The sequence below is a fragment of the Salmo salar genome, chromosome 11 (assembly GCF_965601325.2).
Source record: "Salmo salar chromosome 11, fSalSal1, whole genome shotgun sequence".
Taxonomy (NCBI): domain Eukaryota; kingdom Metazoa; phylum Chordata; class Actinopteri; order Salmoniformes; family Salmonidae; genus Salmo; species Salmo salar.
In genome coordinates, this window is record NC_138301.1 from 17973491 (window position 1) to 17987567 (window position 14077).

Genomic DNA, 14077 nt, shown 5'->3' on the forward strand with positions numbered 1-14077 from the left:
ATATGGGCCAGGTAAATGTCTCAAATGTCCGGTAAATTAAAATGCTGCAGGTCAAATTTCCGGCGCCACGTTTTCATAACGGAAACCCTGGATTGTGTGTGTGTACACTACCCATGACCCACACAAAATTGGGTAAGGAAAATGAGAATAAACACTATAAAATGACAGCAGGGGCACAACAATCATGTGAATATAAACGTTTTGGGGATACTGTACATAGACGGGAGGGGTGGACACTGACCAACTAGTGAAATGCTCCTATATAACCCCTGAAAGTACATGCAATATTAAAATAAAATACTAAAACTATCCAGTATACTATAATAGCACAGACCTAAAAGACTGGATGATACTGACTATGATTAAAATAATACAGTCTACAAGAATACTGTCTACAATTGAATTATGTGTATAGTTATTATATTGCATATTGTGCCAGGAAAACAGAGATCTGTTTCCGCTCTGTTACTGTACTCCTCATTTCCCTTTGGCATACAGTATATCCTGTACTGTATTCTCCCTCAACACTCATGCCCTCTCCTGCCCACTATTCTCTCTCCCTCCCTTCCTGAATCCTGACACAGCTAGCATACCCTACAGAGAGAGAGAGGCTGTGAGGGAAGGATAAGGACTATAATGGGTAATGCCAACTGGGGTCAACATGACGGCATGGTATCAGGTGGCTTGTGGGTAGGCTAGGCAGGCTACAACATAAGCAGACAGCACAAAAGGGAGTGGCACACTAAGAGGTATGGTTAACGCAGTCTTCAGCTATGGTGACCAGATTGGTCTGTTCACAGAAATGAAAAGTAGAAGCCTCCGACACTCACGTCGGTTTGCACTGCTATAAACAACGTTACTGAGATAGAACAAAATAGATCCCCACCAAATAGTCAATCATAACCAACGTAAACATAGCCTACTTCTTACAGTTAGAGAACTAAATGTGTTTGTCATAAATGAATTACAAACAGTTTCCAACTATCCAGGTTTGTACATTGCCAAATGTTCTGAGTCACATCAACACTGCAATGGTCATCAGCTTCCTTCTGTGGCTTAGATGAAACCCTATGATGAAAGACTTTCCATGAAGTCTCCAGATGAGCTCAGCAGAAAGAAAGGATGTGGGTAGAAAGGTAACTTCCACACAAAGCTACTTCCATAATAGGACTGTCTGTCTCCCTCTGGTCTGGACAGCTGTCCAGCAGGCAGCAGCAGCCAGCCTGCCCATAATTCATTTAGCATGCTAGGACTAGGGACTAGGAAGCTCGCGATCTAGAAATATTTGTCCTGCTCACTGGCTTCAAGATATTCATGGCAAGGCTGATGCATTGTATGTGTCATAACATACCCGCATGGCATGAAATAGAAAACATTACGACATAGACAGATGACATACCTAAGAGTTCTTCATAGTCACAAGTCAGATTTCCTGACACATTGTTAAGTTCCTGTTTAATTCAGTTTCACATAGCTCAGCCCATATGAACTCAGATATTCTTGAGTACGACTGGTACGCAGTGCGAAAGCCACTGTCTGTCGAGGCTGTCTGTGTCCCTTGTGGACAGACAGGAAAGCAGGAAGCATTCCCATTTTTTATATTGAATTACTCAACGTTATTTCCCTTCCCCCTGTCTACCTTCTCCACCAGGACTGGTAACTTTTTCCTCTCTCCCTGCACTACCCAGCTTATTTTGTCCAGCTTAATGTCAGAGGTCAGATCAAACTCATTTGACCACACCTGCAGCCTTAGACATAAGGCAGGAATTATTTCAGCACACTCATGAGTACAATAATCTGTACTCTGTCTTCACTCAGCAGATCCATTTACATTTGTTGTGGATTTATAGCTTGTGGTATCACGTACACAAATGGTATTACCTAAACGTAAGGTGTTTGCTGGAAAAGTCTGATATTGCTAATGCTTTTCCCTCCATTTTAAGTATGAAGTATTTCTCTTGTCTTTCCCCAACGTCGGTTATAATTTCCTCTCTAGCCAGCTTAGTATCAAAGACTATTGTATCCCTCCAGGATGCTGTACCTGCCAAGAAAGCCCAGCTGCTCTTCTCTGACAGTTATATGATAGGCATCATCAGACCAGTGGTTCTGAAGCCCAGTCCTCCAATGCCGTATGGAGCTCAGAATAATAGCATAACATAAACAGCAGCTGACACCATGAAACTAACTCTACCCTCAAGGAGAAATAAAAAGCAATGCCTTATATAGAAGTTGAGACATTGAGATATGGGTCAAGAAATTATAATGGCATTGTAACCCTCGGTAAAACAACAATGGCATTACATTGGCTTGTTGAATTCACTTTTATTTGATAAAACCAAGTCCAGGGAGGCCCCCCTTCCAGCATCACCGCGAGTTATTCTGGACATTTCTAACAAGTTATAAATAGCTCTCTAAGGTCTGCAATGACTGACATGATAAGAGGAAAAGTGCTGACTGAGGAGTAAGTTGAAAGCCGGACTAAGTTCATTAAAAAGGCACGCCCCACAGTTTAAGAACCACTGTTCTAGAAGACCTTATCATACTTTATAATCACCCAGGTTGTTTACCCTATGTTGTCCTGGGCCTGAACATGTTTTTCCCCTCCCATCTCTGTGATGGGGTAAGGCTGCTATGTGTTCCAAGTTCCAACCACAGCGGTTCCAACAAATAGGAGACCACCCACTGGGCACAGATGTCAATTCAATGTCTATTCCACGTTGGTTCAACACAATTTCATTGAAATGACGTGGAAACAAAGTTGATTCAACCTGTGTCTGCCCAGTGAGCAGTCTTTTGTCTAAAAGCAAGACAACCATGTTATTATCAAGCTTTACAGCCTATAATTAAGTTCTGAGCAGTGGATGCTCCTCAGAGGAGGAAGGGGAGGTCCATCCTACTCAGTGAATTTCAGATAAATACAAATAGTGAAACATAAAAAAAAAAAACATTTTTAGATAAAACTATACTAAATATATTCAAGTTACCAAATAACTGATTAAAACACTGTTTTGCAATGAAGGTCTACAATAGCCTCAACAGCACTCTGTAGGGTAGCACCATGGTGTAGCCGGAGGACAGCTAATTTCCATCCTCCTCTGGGTACATTCACATTGAATTCATTACAAAACCTAGGAGGCTTAAAGTTCTCAACCCCTTCCATAGACTTACACAGTAATTATGACAACTTGCGGAGGATGCCCTCCAACCTATCAGAGTTCTTGCAGACATGACATGTTGTCTACTCAATCAAAGGATCAGAGAATAAATCTATTACTGAAAGCATAAGCTACCGTGGTGAGTAGGTGAGTGTGGTGAGTAGTTGACTCAAAGAGAGAGATAAAGACAATAGTTGAACAGTTTTTGAACAAATTAATTTCTTCAAAAATTAAGGAGAAGCATCAGAGAGAAAGTGAGAGATGGAAGCAAGCAGAACGAAATGGGGATAAACCTACCTGAATTTGTCCAATAAAAACTGTTGTTTGCAACTGTTTGGACTAATGGTTACACCCTAGATCAGCTAGTTGCAGGCAAGAGTGTGCAAGGCGGTATTGAATGTGTCACTGTCACCTTGATTACTCTAATTTGTCTCTCGACTTGTGCACCTACGTTATAAACTTTCATTCATAGGCTAGGTTGTAGCAACCTCACAATGGGTATAGGGAAAATTTCAGTATAACGTAGTAGCCTAAACTTATCGATGTTACATTGAGCTGATTGAATGGAAGATGAATGACAGTCATCCAGTATTCTGTAATAGAAATAAGACCATACTCATAAAAAATAATTGTCCTCCCTAATCTTAAACAGCAGCGACCGCCACTGGTTTGGAGTACGTATGGCTTATGGACAGCTATATATTGACTGAATGGTTGTTCCAATTTATTGTCGGGGGGGGGGGGGGCGGGCTAGCTAAGTGGTAAAATGGTAAAAGTGGTAAGCTTTGGTAAAATGTGATAAACAAAAACCACAATTGGGACATTAACTTACTGAGACTTACATCGAAGTTACTTTACAGTGTATTTATTGTTAATGAGTTTCTTAAACGAGCCTATTGTCTTTTGTTCGAATAAGATGCAGTAGTAGCCGTATATCCAATCATGCAGCGTTTCTGCTTCATTCACTCCAGCTGTTGCTTACATCTGCAAGCAATACGAAATGTTCGCGTCTCATTCTCAAAATCAACAGAAAATCGAAACGACGCGTTATTACATGGTTACTACACCACGTTTCATGTAATTTTCTTTGACTAATGTAAATAAAAAATTATGTAAAAACTTACCATGTTTGGGGAACGCAACTTATGAATCACCAACCATCCAGCGTCAGTGATTTGTTACACAAAATCGCATATGATCTTATTCTGTTGAGTTTTGTATACCCTCTTTGGGATATCCGACAAAATAAGCGCTAATAGTGTTCCAATGAACCCTTTTGACTTGAGAAAGTAATAGTTCCGCTACAGGAATTGAAAAACGTTACTTTCAGGAGGATTCATTCGATTCTAAGAAACCACTCCCATACGGTGCTTTGTCCAGTATGATGTCACGCGTTTGCCCCCCGACCCCCACCAGCTGGGTAATGTTAACCCTTTATTTTTTATTTTCATCTTTATTTAACCCTTTATGTTGAAGGCAAGCATACAGTATATTAAACACATGTGGTGCTCGTCAATTTACATATTCTATCATGTTTTGTACATCTCAAATTCTTCATACACAACTTTATAATTTTGAATATACTAATGCTAATAATAATACGTGTAATACCTTGATTACACATTTTTGTCTGATGAAGGGTCATATGCTTTGATGAAAATAAACTGGATAGGCAATAGTGTTGTATGAACTAGATGCCATTGTTGAACTGGAAGTTTGCAATAAATAGCCAGCAGCATACCACCCTGCATCCCACTACTGGCTTGCATCTGAAACTAAGCAGGGTTGGTCCTGATCAGTTGCTGGATGGGAGACCAGATGCTGATGGAAGTGGTGTTGGAGGGCCAGTAGGAGGCACTCTTTCCTCTGGTCTAAAAATTTTTAAATATCCCAATGCCCCATGGCAGTGATTGGGGACATTGCCCTGTGTAGGGTGCTGTCTTTCAGATGGGATGTTAAATGGGTGTCCTGACTCTCTGAGGTCATTAAAGATCCCAAGTCGCCTATTGTAAGAGTAGGGGTGTTAACCCTGGTGTCCTGGTTAAATTCCCAATCTGGCCCTCAAACCATCAGGGTCACCTAATAATCCCCAGTTTCCAATTGGCTCATAACTATTCCCCCAGGTTGTTGCTGCAAATGAGAATGTGTTCTCAGTCAACTCACCTGGTAAAATAATGGATTAAAAAAAAATGTCTTTAAAACAAAGAGAGTTGGTTTTACATTTACACTGCTAACCATGTGTATGTGACCAATATGATTTTGATTTGATGGGCTCTGCTGAACACAGCTGTGTGAGAAATAATCCTGTATCCAAATAATGAACCCTTCTGCACCTAAATGAATAACACAATCTCGCATCTGAATCCTGTCTGACTCCTGATGCTTCGCACCCCTCTGACAAGACCTTAGAGTCCAATACCTTACAAATTGTTATTTTCGTTTTCAATATCATATTTAATTGTTAAATCCTAACAACAACAAGGAACATTTAGATTTCAAATTATGTTTTGATAAAAGTCTAAATACGTTCAGGTTTTTTTTGTTTCATCTTTGGGGCAAAAGGACTCCAGCTGGTAATAATCATGTAAAATATGTTGGTAGTTTGAGGGTTAAAATAATTTGATAATGGCACAGAAAAGTTGGAAAGTAGGCTCTGCGGCCCAATAACTGACCAAATGTGCAACAAGGGGTGTGGAGTATCTTCAAATTGCTGTAGAAAAGGTAAAGTAATTGGGTTAGATTTGCTACATCTACGTTGCAGTTGTTACATTTTGCTTCAGCAAGGACCGTGATAGCAAATGAATTATACATTATTACCATCATGTATATTCCATTACTTCCGCCTTGGTCAGCGTGATTGTGGACCACGTGACTAAACACGGACATAACATCGTTTTAACAAAGCAAATCGTGAGTCTGCAGTACAATTTTGCATTGAGTTTCATGTGTCATTCCTGGATTTAATACGTTTTAGTTGCTGCCATACAAACGTTATTTTTGAAAACGTAATCTTAACGGTCTTTACTTGCTAAAAATGTTAATGCCTAATGTTAGTGGCATTATAGCAGCGATAGCTAGCCTGCTAGCTTAGTGGCTAATAGCTAACTGTAACGTTAGCTGTGCATATCAGAAGATTAGTAATCTAACGTTACTTTTCCAAACTTTAGCGAGTTTTAGATTCGTGAATGTGGGGCTGTTACCAATGTAGATTATCGTTGTAACTTGTTCCTGTCTAGCAACATCTCATGATGTCGGAGTGGCACCTGTCATTGAAGCTGGTGGATCAGCCCAAATCCACCTTCCACTTCCCTGAGACGATGCCTGGAGACGTGTCTCCCGGCGGGTACCGAGTCTCTACTCTGAAACAGCTCGTTGCAGCACAGCTCCCTGATTCCCTACCGGACCCCGAACTCATAGGTTTGCATTGCATAGGTGAACAACTCACATGTCAACTAACGTAGCTAAGTAATGTGCTGTATTTATGATTTGTGTCTACATTTTTATGTGTATTTAATATGTCAGAGCTGGTACACTGTGGTCGCAAGTTGAAGGATGACCTGACTTTAGACTCATGTGGGATCCAGCCTGGCTCCACCCTGCACATCCTCAAAAGGACCTGGCCTGAACCAGAGATCAATCCAGGTGGGTTTTGGCAGACTAACTCGAACCCTCTTAGAAGCGCCATGTCACTAGAAGTTTCTTTTTATAAGGTTACTTCTACAAAGAACCATAGTAATGTATCTCTCCTGTCTTTCTCTCTTTGTCTGTAGAGCCAGTGAACAGGACGACTGCAGCCAGGGAGTTTCGTGTGCTGCAGGCAGCCCTCCACTCCAACTCCACCTACAGAGACTCGGTAATAACATTGTTATGGTTTTGAGAATGAAAATGTAGACAGATGTCTTTATCAGAAATCCTATTATATCAGTTACAGTGGGGTCCAAAATGATTGACAACCTTGATAAAGATTAGCAAAAATGAATGTATAAAATACACTGAACAAAAATATAAACACAACATGTAAAGTGTTGGTCCCGTGTTTCATGAGCTGAAATAAAAGATCCCAGAAATGTTCCATATGCACAAAAAGCTTATTCCTCAAATTTTGTGCACACATTTGTTTACATCCCTGTTAGTGAGCATTTCTCCTTTGCCAAGATAATCTGTCCTCTTGACAGGTGTGGCATATTAAGAAGATGATTAAACAGCATGATCATAACACAGGTGCACCTTGTGCTGTGGACAATAAAAGCCCACTCTAAAATGTGCAGTTTTGTCACACAACACAATCCCACAGATATCTCAAGTTTTGAGGGAGCATGCAATTGGAATACTGACTGCAGGTATGTCCACCAGAACTGTTGCTATAGAATTTTAATGTTGATTTCTCTACCATCAACTGCCTCAATGTCTTTTTAGAGAATTTGGCAGTATGTCCAACTGGCCTCACAACCGCAGACCATGTGTATGGCGTTATGTGGGCAGGCAGTTTGTCTACATTGTGAACAGAGTGCCCCATGGTGGCGTTGGGTTATGCTATGGGCAGGCATTCGCTACAGATAACAAACACAATTGCATTTTATCGATGGCAATTTGAATGCACAGAGATACGTGATGAGATCCTGAGGCCCATTGGCGTGCCAATTATCTGCTGCCATCACTTCATGTTTCAGCATGATAATGCACAGCCCCATGTCGTAAGGATCTGTACAAAATTTCTGAAAGCTGAAATTGTCCCAGTTCTTCCATGGCCTGCATACTCACCAGACATGTTACCCATTGAGCATGTTTGGGATACTCTCGATCGACGTGTACGACAGCGTGTTCCAGTTCCCGCCAATATCCAGCCTGATCAACTCTGTGTTACGCTGCATGAGGCAAATTGTGATCACACTAGATACTGACTGGTTTTCTGAGCCAAGCCCCTACCCTTTTTTTAAGGTATCTGTGACCGACATAAACATATCTGTATTCCCAGTCATATGAAATCCATAGATTAGAGCCTAATGAGTTTATTTCAATTGACTGATTTCCTTATATGAACTGTAACTCAGTAAAATCTTTGAAATTGTTGCATGTTGGGTTTATATTTTTGTTCAGTATAAATAATTCAAATACTGAGCTATATTTTATGCTCAAAAGAATGGGAAAGTTATATTATTTTATACTAATACAATTGGTCAAAGAAAGATACTTTGTTTAATTAGTAGTACTTTTTTTCTCAAAAATGTAGTGGTCAAAATTATTGACACCCCTAAAAATTATTATAAATGAAGTAGTCAAAAGTGTAGTATTTGGTCCGATATTCCTAGCTCACAATGACTACATCAAGCTTGTGACTCTACAAACGGGTTGGATGCATTTGCAGTTTGTTTTGGTTGTGTTTCAGATTATTTTGTGCCCAATTGAAATGAATGGTAAATAATGTATTGTGTCAGTGGAGTCACTTTTTAATTGTAAATAAGAATAGAATATGTTTCTAAACACTTCTACATTAATGTGGATTATATCAGGATTACAGATAATCCTGAATGAATTGTGAATAATTATGTGTGACAAAGTTACATAGGGTCAAAGATCCTACCTCTAAAACATGCTAACCTCTCACTATTACCAATAACAGCGGAGGTTAGCATGTCTTGGGGGTAAGATCTTTGACTCTCTGTAAATCTCACTCATCATTATTCATGACTGTTACTTGTTAAATAAAAATATGTTTATCTGGGCAATTGTATTAGTATAAAACAATATAATTTCCCAATTTTTATTTAGCATACACTAGCTCAGTATTTTAATGATTTATTTTCTACAGTCATTATTGCTCTTCTTTATCAAGGGTGTCAATCATTTCGAACCCCACTGTATATAACTTAATTTGCTTCCCCAGGTGTTTAAGATGCTGACTAATAAGGAGTCTCTAGATCAGATCATTGTGGCCACGCCAGGGCTGAGATCTGACCCGGTAGCACTAGGCAAGTACTGATTAGCCCTGCCCGTTATGACATAACATCATCCTAACCATGTCACCAAGGAGGTTATGCATTACAATGCTATTCTTCTGAATCTTTCAGGAGTGCTCCAAGACAAAGATCTATTTGTGCAATTCACAGACCCTAACATGCTGGATGTGTAAGTGTTTTTGTTCCTTATACTGTAGAATGACATTGTCATACCATGTTGTGAATGAGTAACTATACTGTGGATTTGTGACATTAGGGATAATACAAAGGTTTTAAACGTTTTGCCTTGTAGGTTGATCAGTTCTCACCCAGCCCTGGTCAATGCCATCATCCTAGTCCTCCACTCAGTGGCTGGCAGCATGCCTGCTCAGTCCAGCGCTGGCTCCTCCCGCAACGTTTCCTCCAGCTCCTACAGTGACATGCCAGGTGAGTATCACACTGGTGGACACTACAGGGTCGTGTTCAATAGGTTAGACCATAGAAAAATGGTTTGCAACGGAAAACAAAAATCTCTGTTCTTATTGGACAAGGTTCAGGTAGCACCTCCCTGTTTCATTCTTTTTCAAAACGTTTAGTCCCTACTGAACACGACCCAGTGATGGCCACATCGGTCTGTCACTCACCATCACTAAGACTGGAACATGTATGATGTTTGCGTTGTCTTGTCTGCAGGAGGGTTTATGTTTGAGGGCATGTCTGATGACGATGAAGATTTCCAATCGGTGAGTCAATCTAGCTGGATTGAGATTTAAAATGTAAATATAGATGGAGTATAGCTAACACCGTTGCTATTTGTGTAACTAGGGCAATCAGGCAGGCCCATCCAACCGAACCGGGGGCCCAGCAGGAATGCGGCCTGTGTCCCTTGGCCATAGTGGAGCTACAGGCCCTCGACCCATAACACAGAGTGAGCTGGCCACTGCCCTGGCCCTGGCCAGTACTCCTGAGAGCAGTGCTGTTACTCCCATAGCAGGGGCTCAGGTAAAGAATGGCCCATCATCCTCCCTCAACACACAAACCCACTCCTCTACCAGTGACACAGAGCAGACACTTGCCCTTCTAACTGCGTGCCCTTTGTTCTGTGTTGCAGCAGGACACCTCATCTGGAGTGCCTCCCACGCCAGCAGGGACTCCTGTCAGCAATGACCTTTTCAGCCAGGCACTGCAGCAGGCTCTGCAGGCCTCCAGCATGTCCAGCATGTCCTCTCTCCAGGTCAGTCCCTTCTCCTTTCCTCATCTCCTCTACTCTCTCATTCTCTCCTTTCCCTCTCCTCCTTTCCTCTCACTCTCTCCTCTCACTGTGCTACATGAGCCGCGAGGACAGACCAGATCCACAGGTCTCGACCTTTAAAGGACAACACTGTGGATAGAAGCTGTGCTCTTAATCATACTGCCTGGAGCAATGGCACTCGCTGCGTTTCTATTTGGTTTCTCTCTAGCTGGAGTAATGACGGCCTAAGCTTCAATGTCTCTGACTTTGTATTTTGGTCTGTTTGCCAGTAGTTTTAAGGCTAGCTTTGTTTTACTGTCTTATAGGGGCGTTGGCAGTCCCAGCTGCAGCAGCTGAGAGACATGGGGATCCAGGATGAGGAGCTGATGTTACGGGCGCTGCAGGCTACAGACGGGGACATCCAGTCAGCTCTGGAGCTCATCTTCGCTGGAGGGCCAGGACTCTGAGCCAAGCCAGGGCCCTGAGAGAGGAGAGTGCAAGGGGAAACGTCTCTACACAGGCCCAAGCTGATGGCTCTGGTCGTTCTGACATTGGGCTGTGATATGGACACTTACATGGACACAATGCTTCAGACATGAAGACCTCATTACTACTCCTCTACCCTTTCATACACAGCCTAAATGGAACAACCTTTAAATGAGTCAGTCAGATTCAGGGGTAGATAAGGTACATGTTTATCTTTATTACAAGTCAAAAACAAAAAGAAGAAATGTTTTGCCAGCCATTTAAAGGAGGTTTGGTGCTAGCCCCTGAAGGCTTTAAACTCATCGCTGTGTTAATATATACATAATCAAAGAGGGCTGTGTTCTACCAGAAATCTTCATTTTGTTTCAGACGCTAACATTGACTCAGATCTGCTGTAAAATATGCATTGGAAGAAAGCAGTGTTGAGACTACCCCTTGAGTCTAATTGTGATTCATACAGTTGTACACTAGGTGGCAATGTATAACCACTTACCATAGTTCCTTTGCAATTCCATTCAATAGAGAAATAAGGAGTAGAAATTTGACAAATATGGCTAGCTAATGTTTGAACGGATTCTGAAACTGGTTCAGTTGGGCTGCCAGATCAATAAACACATACATAATGTAATGGTTGTTTGAGAGTAAATGTAAATACCAGTATTAGACTATTTTGTGGTTTGATAAAAATATAACCTCATCCAACATGTATGAGATTTATTACATTTTTACTCTTTTAACAGCTGACATTACGCAAACATTGTACTGTAGAAGGATAACCTTGTATCCATTCTAAGTACCATCCATTCAGATGTTATTGTGTCTGAGCTGAACACGGTTGCTACAACCAAATGGCTTTTCTCAATATTCAAATAGGCTTGCTCTTTACAACCAGGCTCATTTTGTGTGCTGCTTTGTCTCATTGTCTCCCATCGGGGTGCTGTGGAAGAAGAGGACAAATTGTGTGCCCCCCTCACCCTACCGTTCTCAATCTTCAGTAATTGCCCTGCTTAGTTTTAGAACTGTGTCTTGTTGAATGTGGCTGCTCAGTCAGTGAATGGCCCTTTCATGAGCGCAGCACCCAAACAGTGCTTTGTGTCTTTCTGTCCCCATTACCATTTTATATGCACGCCGTGTACACCTGCAGGCAATTTCCCTCTGAATATCTCCTACAGAGTTTCAAAGTGAGGTCTCTCACTGGACTCTTCAGAACTTCAAATTATGTTGAGTCTTCAATTGGTTAATACAACATTTGATTGCCTTTCAAGCTAATTGAAATAATGATGCACCATAGCAATTGACTTACTGTAGGCTAATTAGACAATATATTGGTCTTCTTTGTTTGTTAGAACACTTTAAAAGCATTACAGCAATAGTAGAGGTATTGTGATTATTAAACAGAAACTGTTTATTCCGCTGGTCGTTGCCATGTCAGACCTATCCTCTTAACTGCAGCATCACATCCTCAAACCTCCAACAATATACTGTCACAACATCCAGGGAAGTTGCCATGGAGACTCATTCATCTGATTCAGATGGGGATATGTAATCACATTGCACATCTTCACATATGGCTGTCATTGCGCTACATTTAGGTTACGCACGTTCTTTCTCTTTATTTTCTCCACTCGGAGGACAATGTAAAGACGATGAAACGCTTTCCTCGTCTGCCCCCTGACATCAAAATGGAGGTGAAAGAAGGTGCTGTCCAGACAGATCTGTTCAGTCACACTATACACCTGTGGCTGTATAGTGACCTCTCTCTCCCTTCTGTCCATGCAAACAGGCTTGTGTGGGACCTAGGGGCGATGAGGGTGCAAATAGGGTGTTATTTGTGGATGAAGACAATGTCTTGGCTGGGTAGGAAACGGCACTTAATCGGGTGAGTCACTGACGTTTGACTAAAACAGTAGAGGGACAGAATAAATGCAGGGAAATAGGGGAGGACAGTCATTCCTCCCATCCTTTCTCTCCCCATTACCCCTGTCCCCCAGAGTCTTAGGTCATTATAGCTCCTCTTCTCTCATGTATTCTGCTGCTGTGTGGATGCCGACTATATGCAGACTTCAGACACAGCGACTCAACCCAGGTTCATAGCTGGTTCACATGGCCCTGAGAAGAACATTACCTTTCATGAGTACAGCAGCTCCAAGCTCTGCACCACTCTGCTCCATCTCTCTTTCATCTAAACCACTGTTACGACAACATAGTTGGTTGGAAGAAGCTGTAATTCAAAAAGGAGGACAATAAATGACATAGAGACTGGTGGCTGGGTGTTTCTGAGTATAGTGGCTTTGCTCTGCAGCAGACAGAACTATCCACATTGTCCAACACAACATTGACCTGTAGATTCAGGGGATGGATTAGGACAGTCCTACTTCATTATACTGTATGACTGCACAGTGAAAAACTATTTGCAGCCATAATAGACCATTTAAAGCAGAGTAAAAGCTCAGTTAATCTAACTGCCAGAGACAGCAGAATAATAACAGGTTTCACTTTGGGTCACCTCCTCACATGTGTCAGAAGGGAATTGGAGGAGAGTTGCTTTATTGTCTCCCCATTTTGTTTTTGTCTTTTTAAATGATGCAGTTCATGTGTTATTAGCATCAAGTCTGTTTACCTGAGATTGCTTTCTGCCAGGCATGACTGGGCTGAATATTAAATTAGTTAGTGATGGACAAGGGCCATTTTTTTCTATCTGTCTGTGGAATGGATGCATTCATTGCTGCTTTCAAGCCATGTCTTTCAGGCCTGTGGGTGCTCTTTTGTCCACCAAAGGACGCTTTGATGCATTTCCTCTCAGGTGTTTTAACCCTTGGTGGCTGTCTAATCCCTGGGAGAGGGTGATATCGCAGCAGTGGGAGAAAGGTTAGAAATGATACATCTCTCCAGAGCAGCTGAATGGACCGCCATGAAGATGCTGTGTGGTAGAGAACGATAAGAGTATCTGAATAAGATGTATACGTTAATCTAAACAAAACGGCAATACCCTGAATCACCTTGGGTGGATTCTCAGGAGAGTATGTTAACACACTCCTGTTCAGGTATCAACTAACTAGTTCATTGCAGGTTTATGTCAACATTGTGTGGAAAATATTTCTCCACATTTTCACAAAAGAGGTGGAAGTGGATCACACATTCCCTGCCTTCTCCTTATTGCTTTTGGTTGTCCGTGGTAACATCCATCTGTCTGTCCTCTGTCTCTTCATACAAGCTGTATGTAATAGAAAACACTGCAGACTTTATAGGCCAGCTTGGCTCCATTGTGA

General features: G+C 41.6%; 2 protein-coding genes across 5 annotated transcripts in view; one reads left to right on the top strand and one right to left on the bottom strand.

The window, feature by feature from the left end:
- Window positions 1-4528, bottom strand: part of LOC106562141 (CD276 antigen) — a 79552-nt gene extending 75024 nt beyond the window's left edge. The window contains exon 1 of the mRNA XM_014126786.2: window positions 4280-4528. The gene's annotated coding sequence lies outside the window, so the exon portion shown is untranslated. The remainder of the gene's footprint in view (window positions 1-4279) is intronic.
- A 1257-nt stretch (window positions 4529-5785) lies between these two features.
- ubl7 (ubiquitin-like 7) lies at window positions 5786-11436 on the top strand. Of its 4 annotated transcripts, none has more exons than XM_014126634.3 (11): window positions 5786-5876; window positions 6392-6572; window positions 6678-6797; window positions 6926-7008; window positions 9040-9124; window positions 9224-9281; window positions 9405-9538; window positions 9785-9834; window positions 9917-10093; window positions 10203-10325; window positions 10649-11436. In XM_014126634.3, exons 2-11 carry the CDS (start codon window positions 6401-6403, stop codon window positions 10787-10789), a joined length of 1143 nt encoding a protein of 380 aa, XP_013982109.1. In that variant the 5' UTR covers window positions 5786-5876; window positions 6392-6400; the 3' UTR covers window positions 10790-11436. The 4 variants fall into 4 exon arrangements, with proteins under 4 accessions (XP_013982109.1, XP_045544807.1, NP_001167258.1 ...); XM_045688851.2 differs by lacking the exon at window positions 5786-5876 and adding an exon at window positions 5929-6065 and having other exon boundaries at window positions 10206-10325; window positions 10649-11100; NM_001173787.1 differs by lacking the exon at window positions 5786-5876 and adding an exon at window positions 6058-6065.
- Window positions 11437-14077: the final 2641 nt, after the last annotated feature.

Coding starts and splice junctions, on each gene's coding strand:
- ubl7 (XM_014126634.3), top strand. CDS start 6,401: ATGATGTCGGAGTGGCACCTGTCATTGAAGCTGGTGGATCAGCCCAAA. Junction 6,798..6,925: donor TGAACCAGAGATCAATCCAG/GTGGGTTTTGGC, acceptor CTTTGTCTGTAG/AGCCAGTGAACAGGACGACT. Junction 10,326..10,648: donor CCAGCATGTCCTCTCTCCAG/GTCAGTCCCTTC, acceptor ACTGTCTTATAG/GGGCGTTGGCAGTCCCAGCT.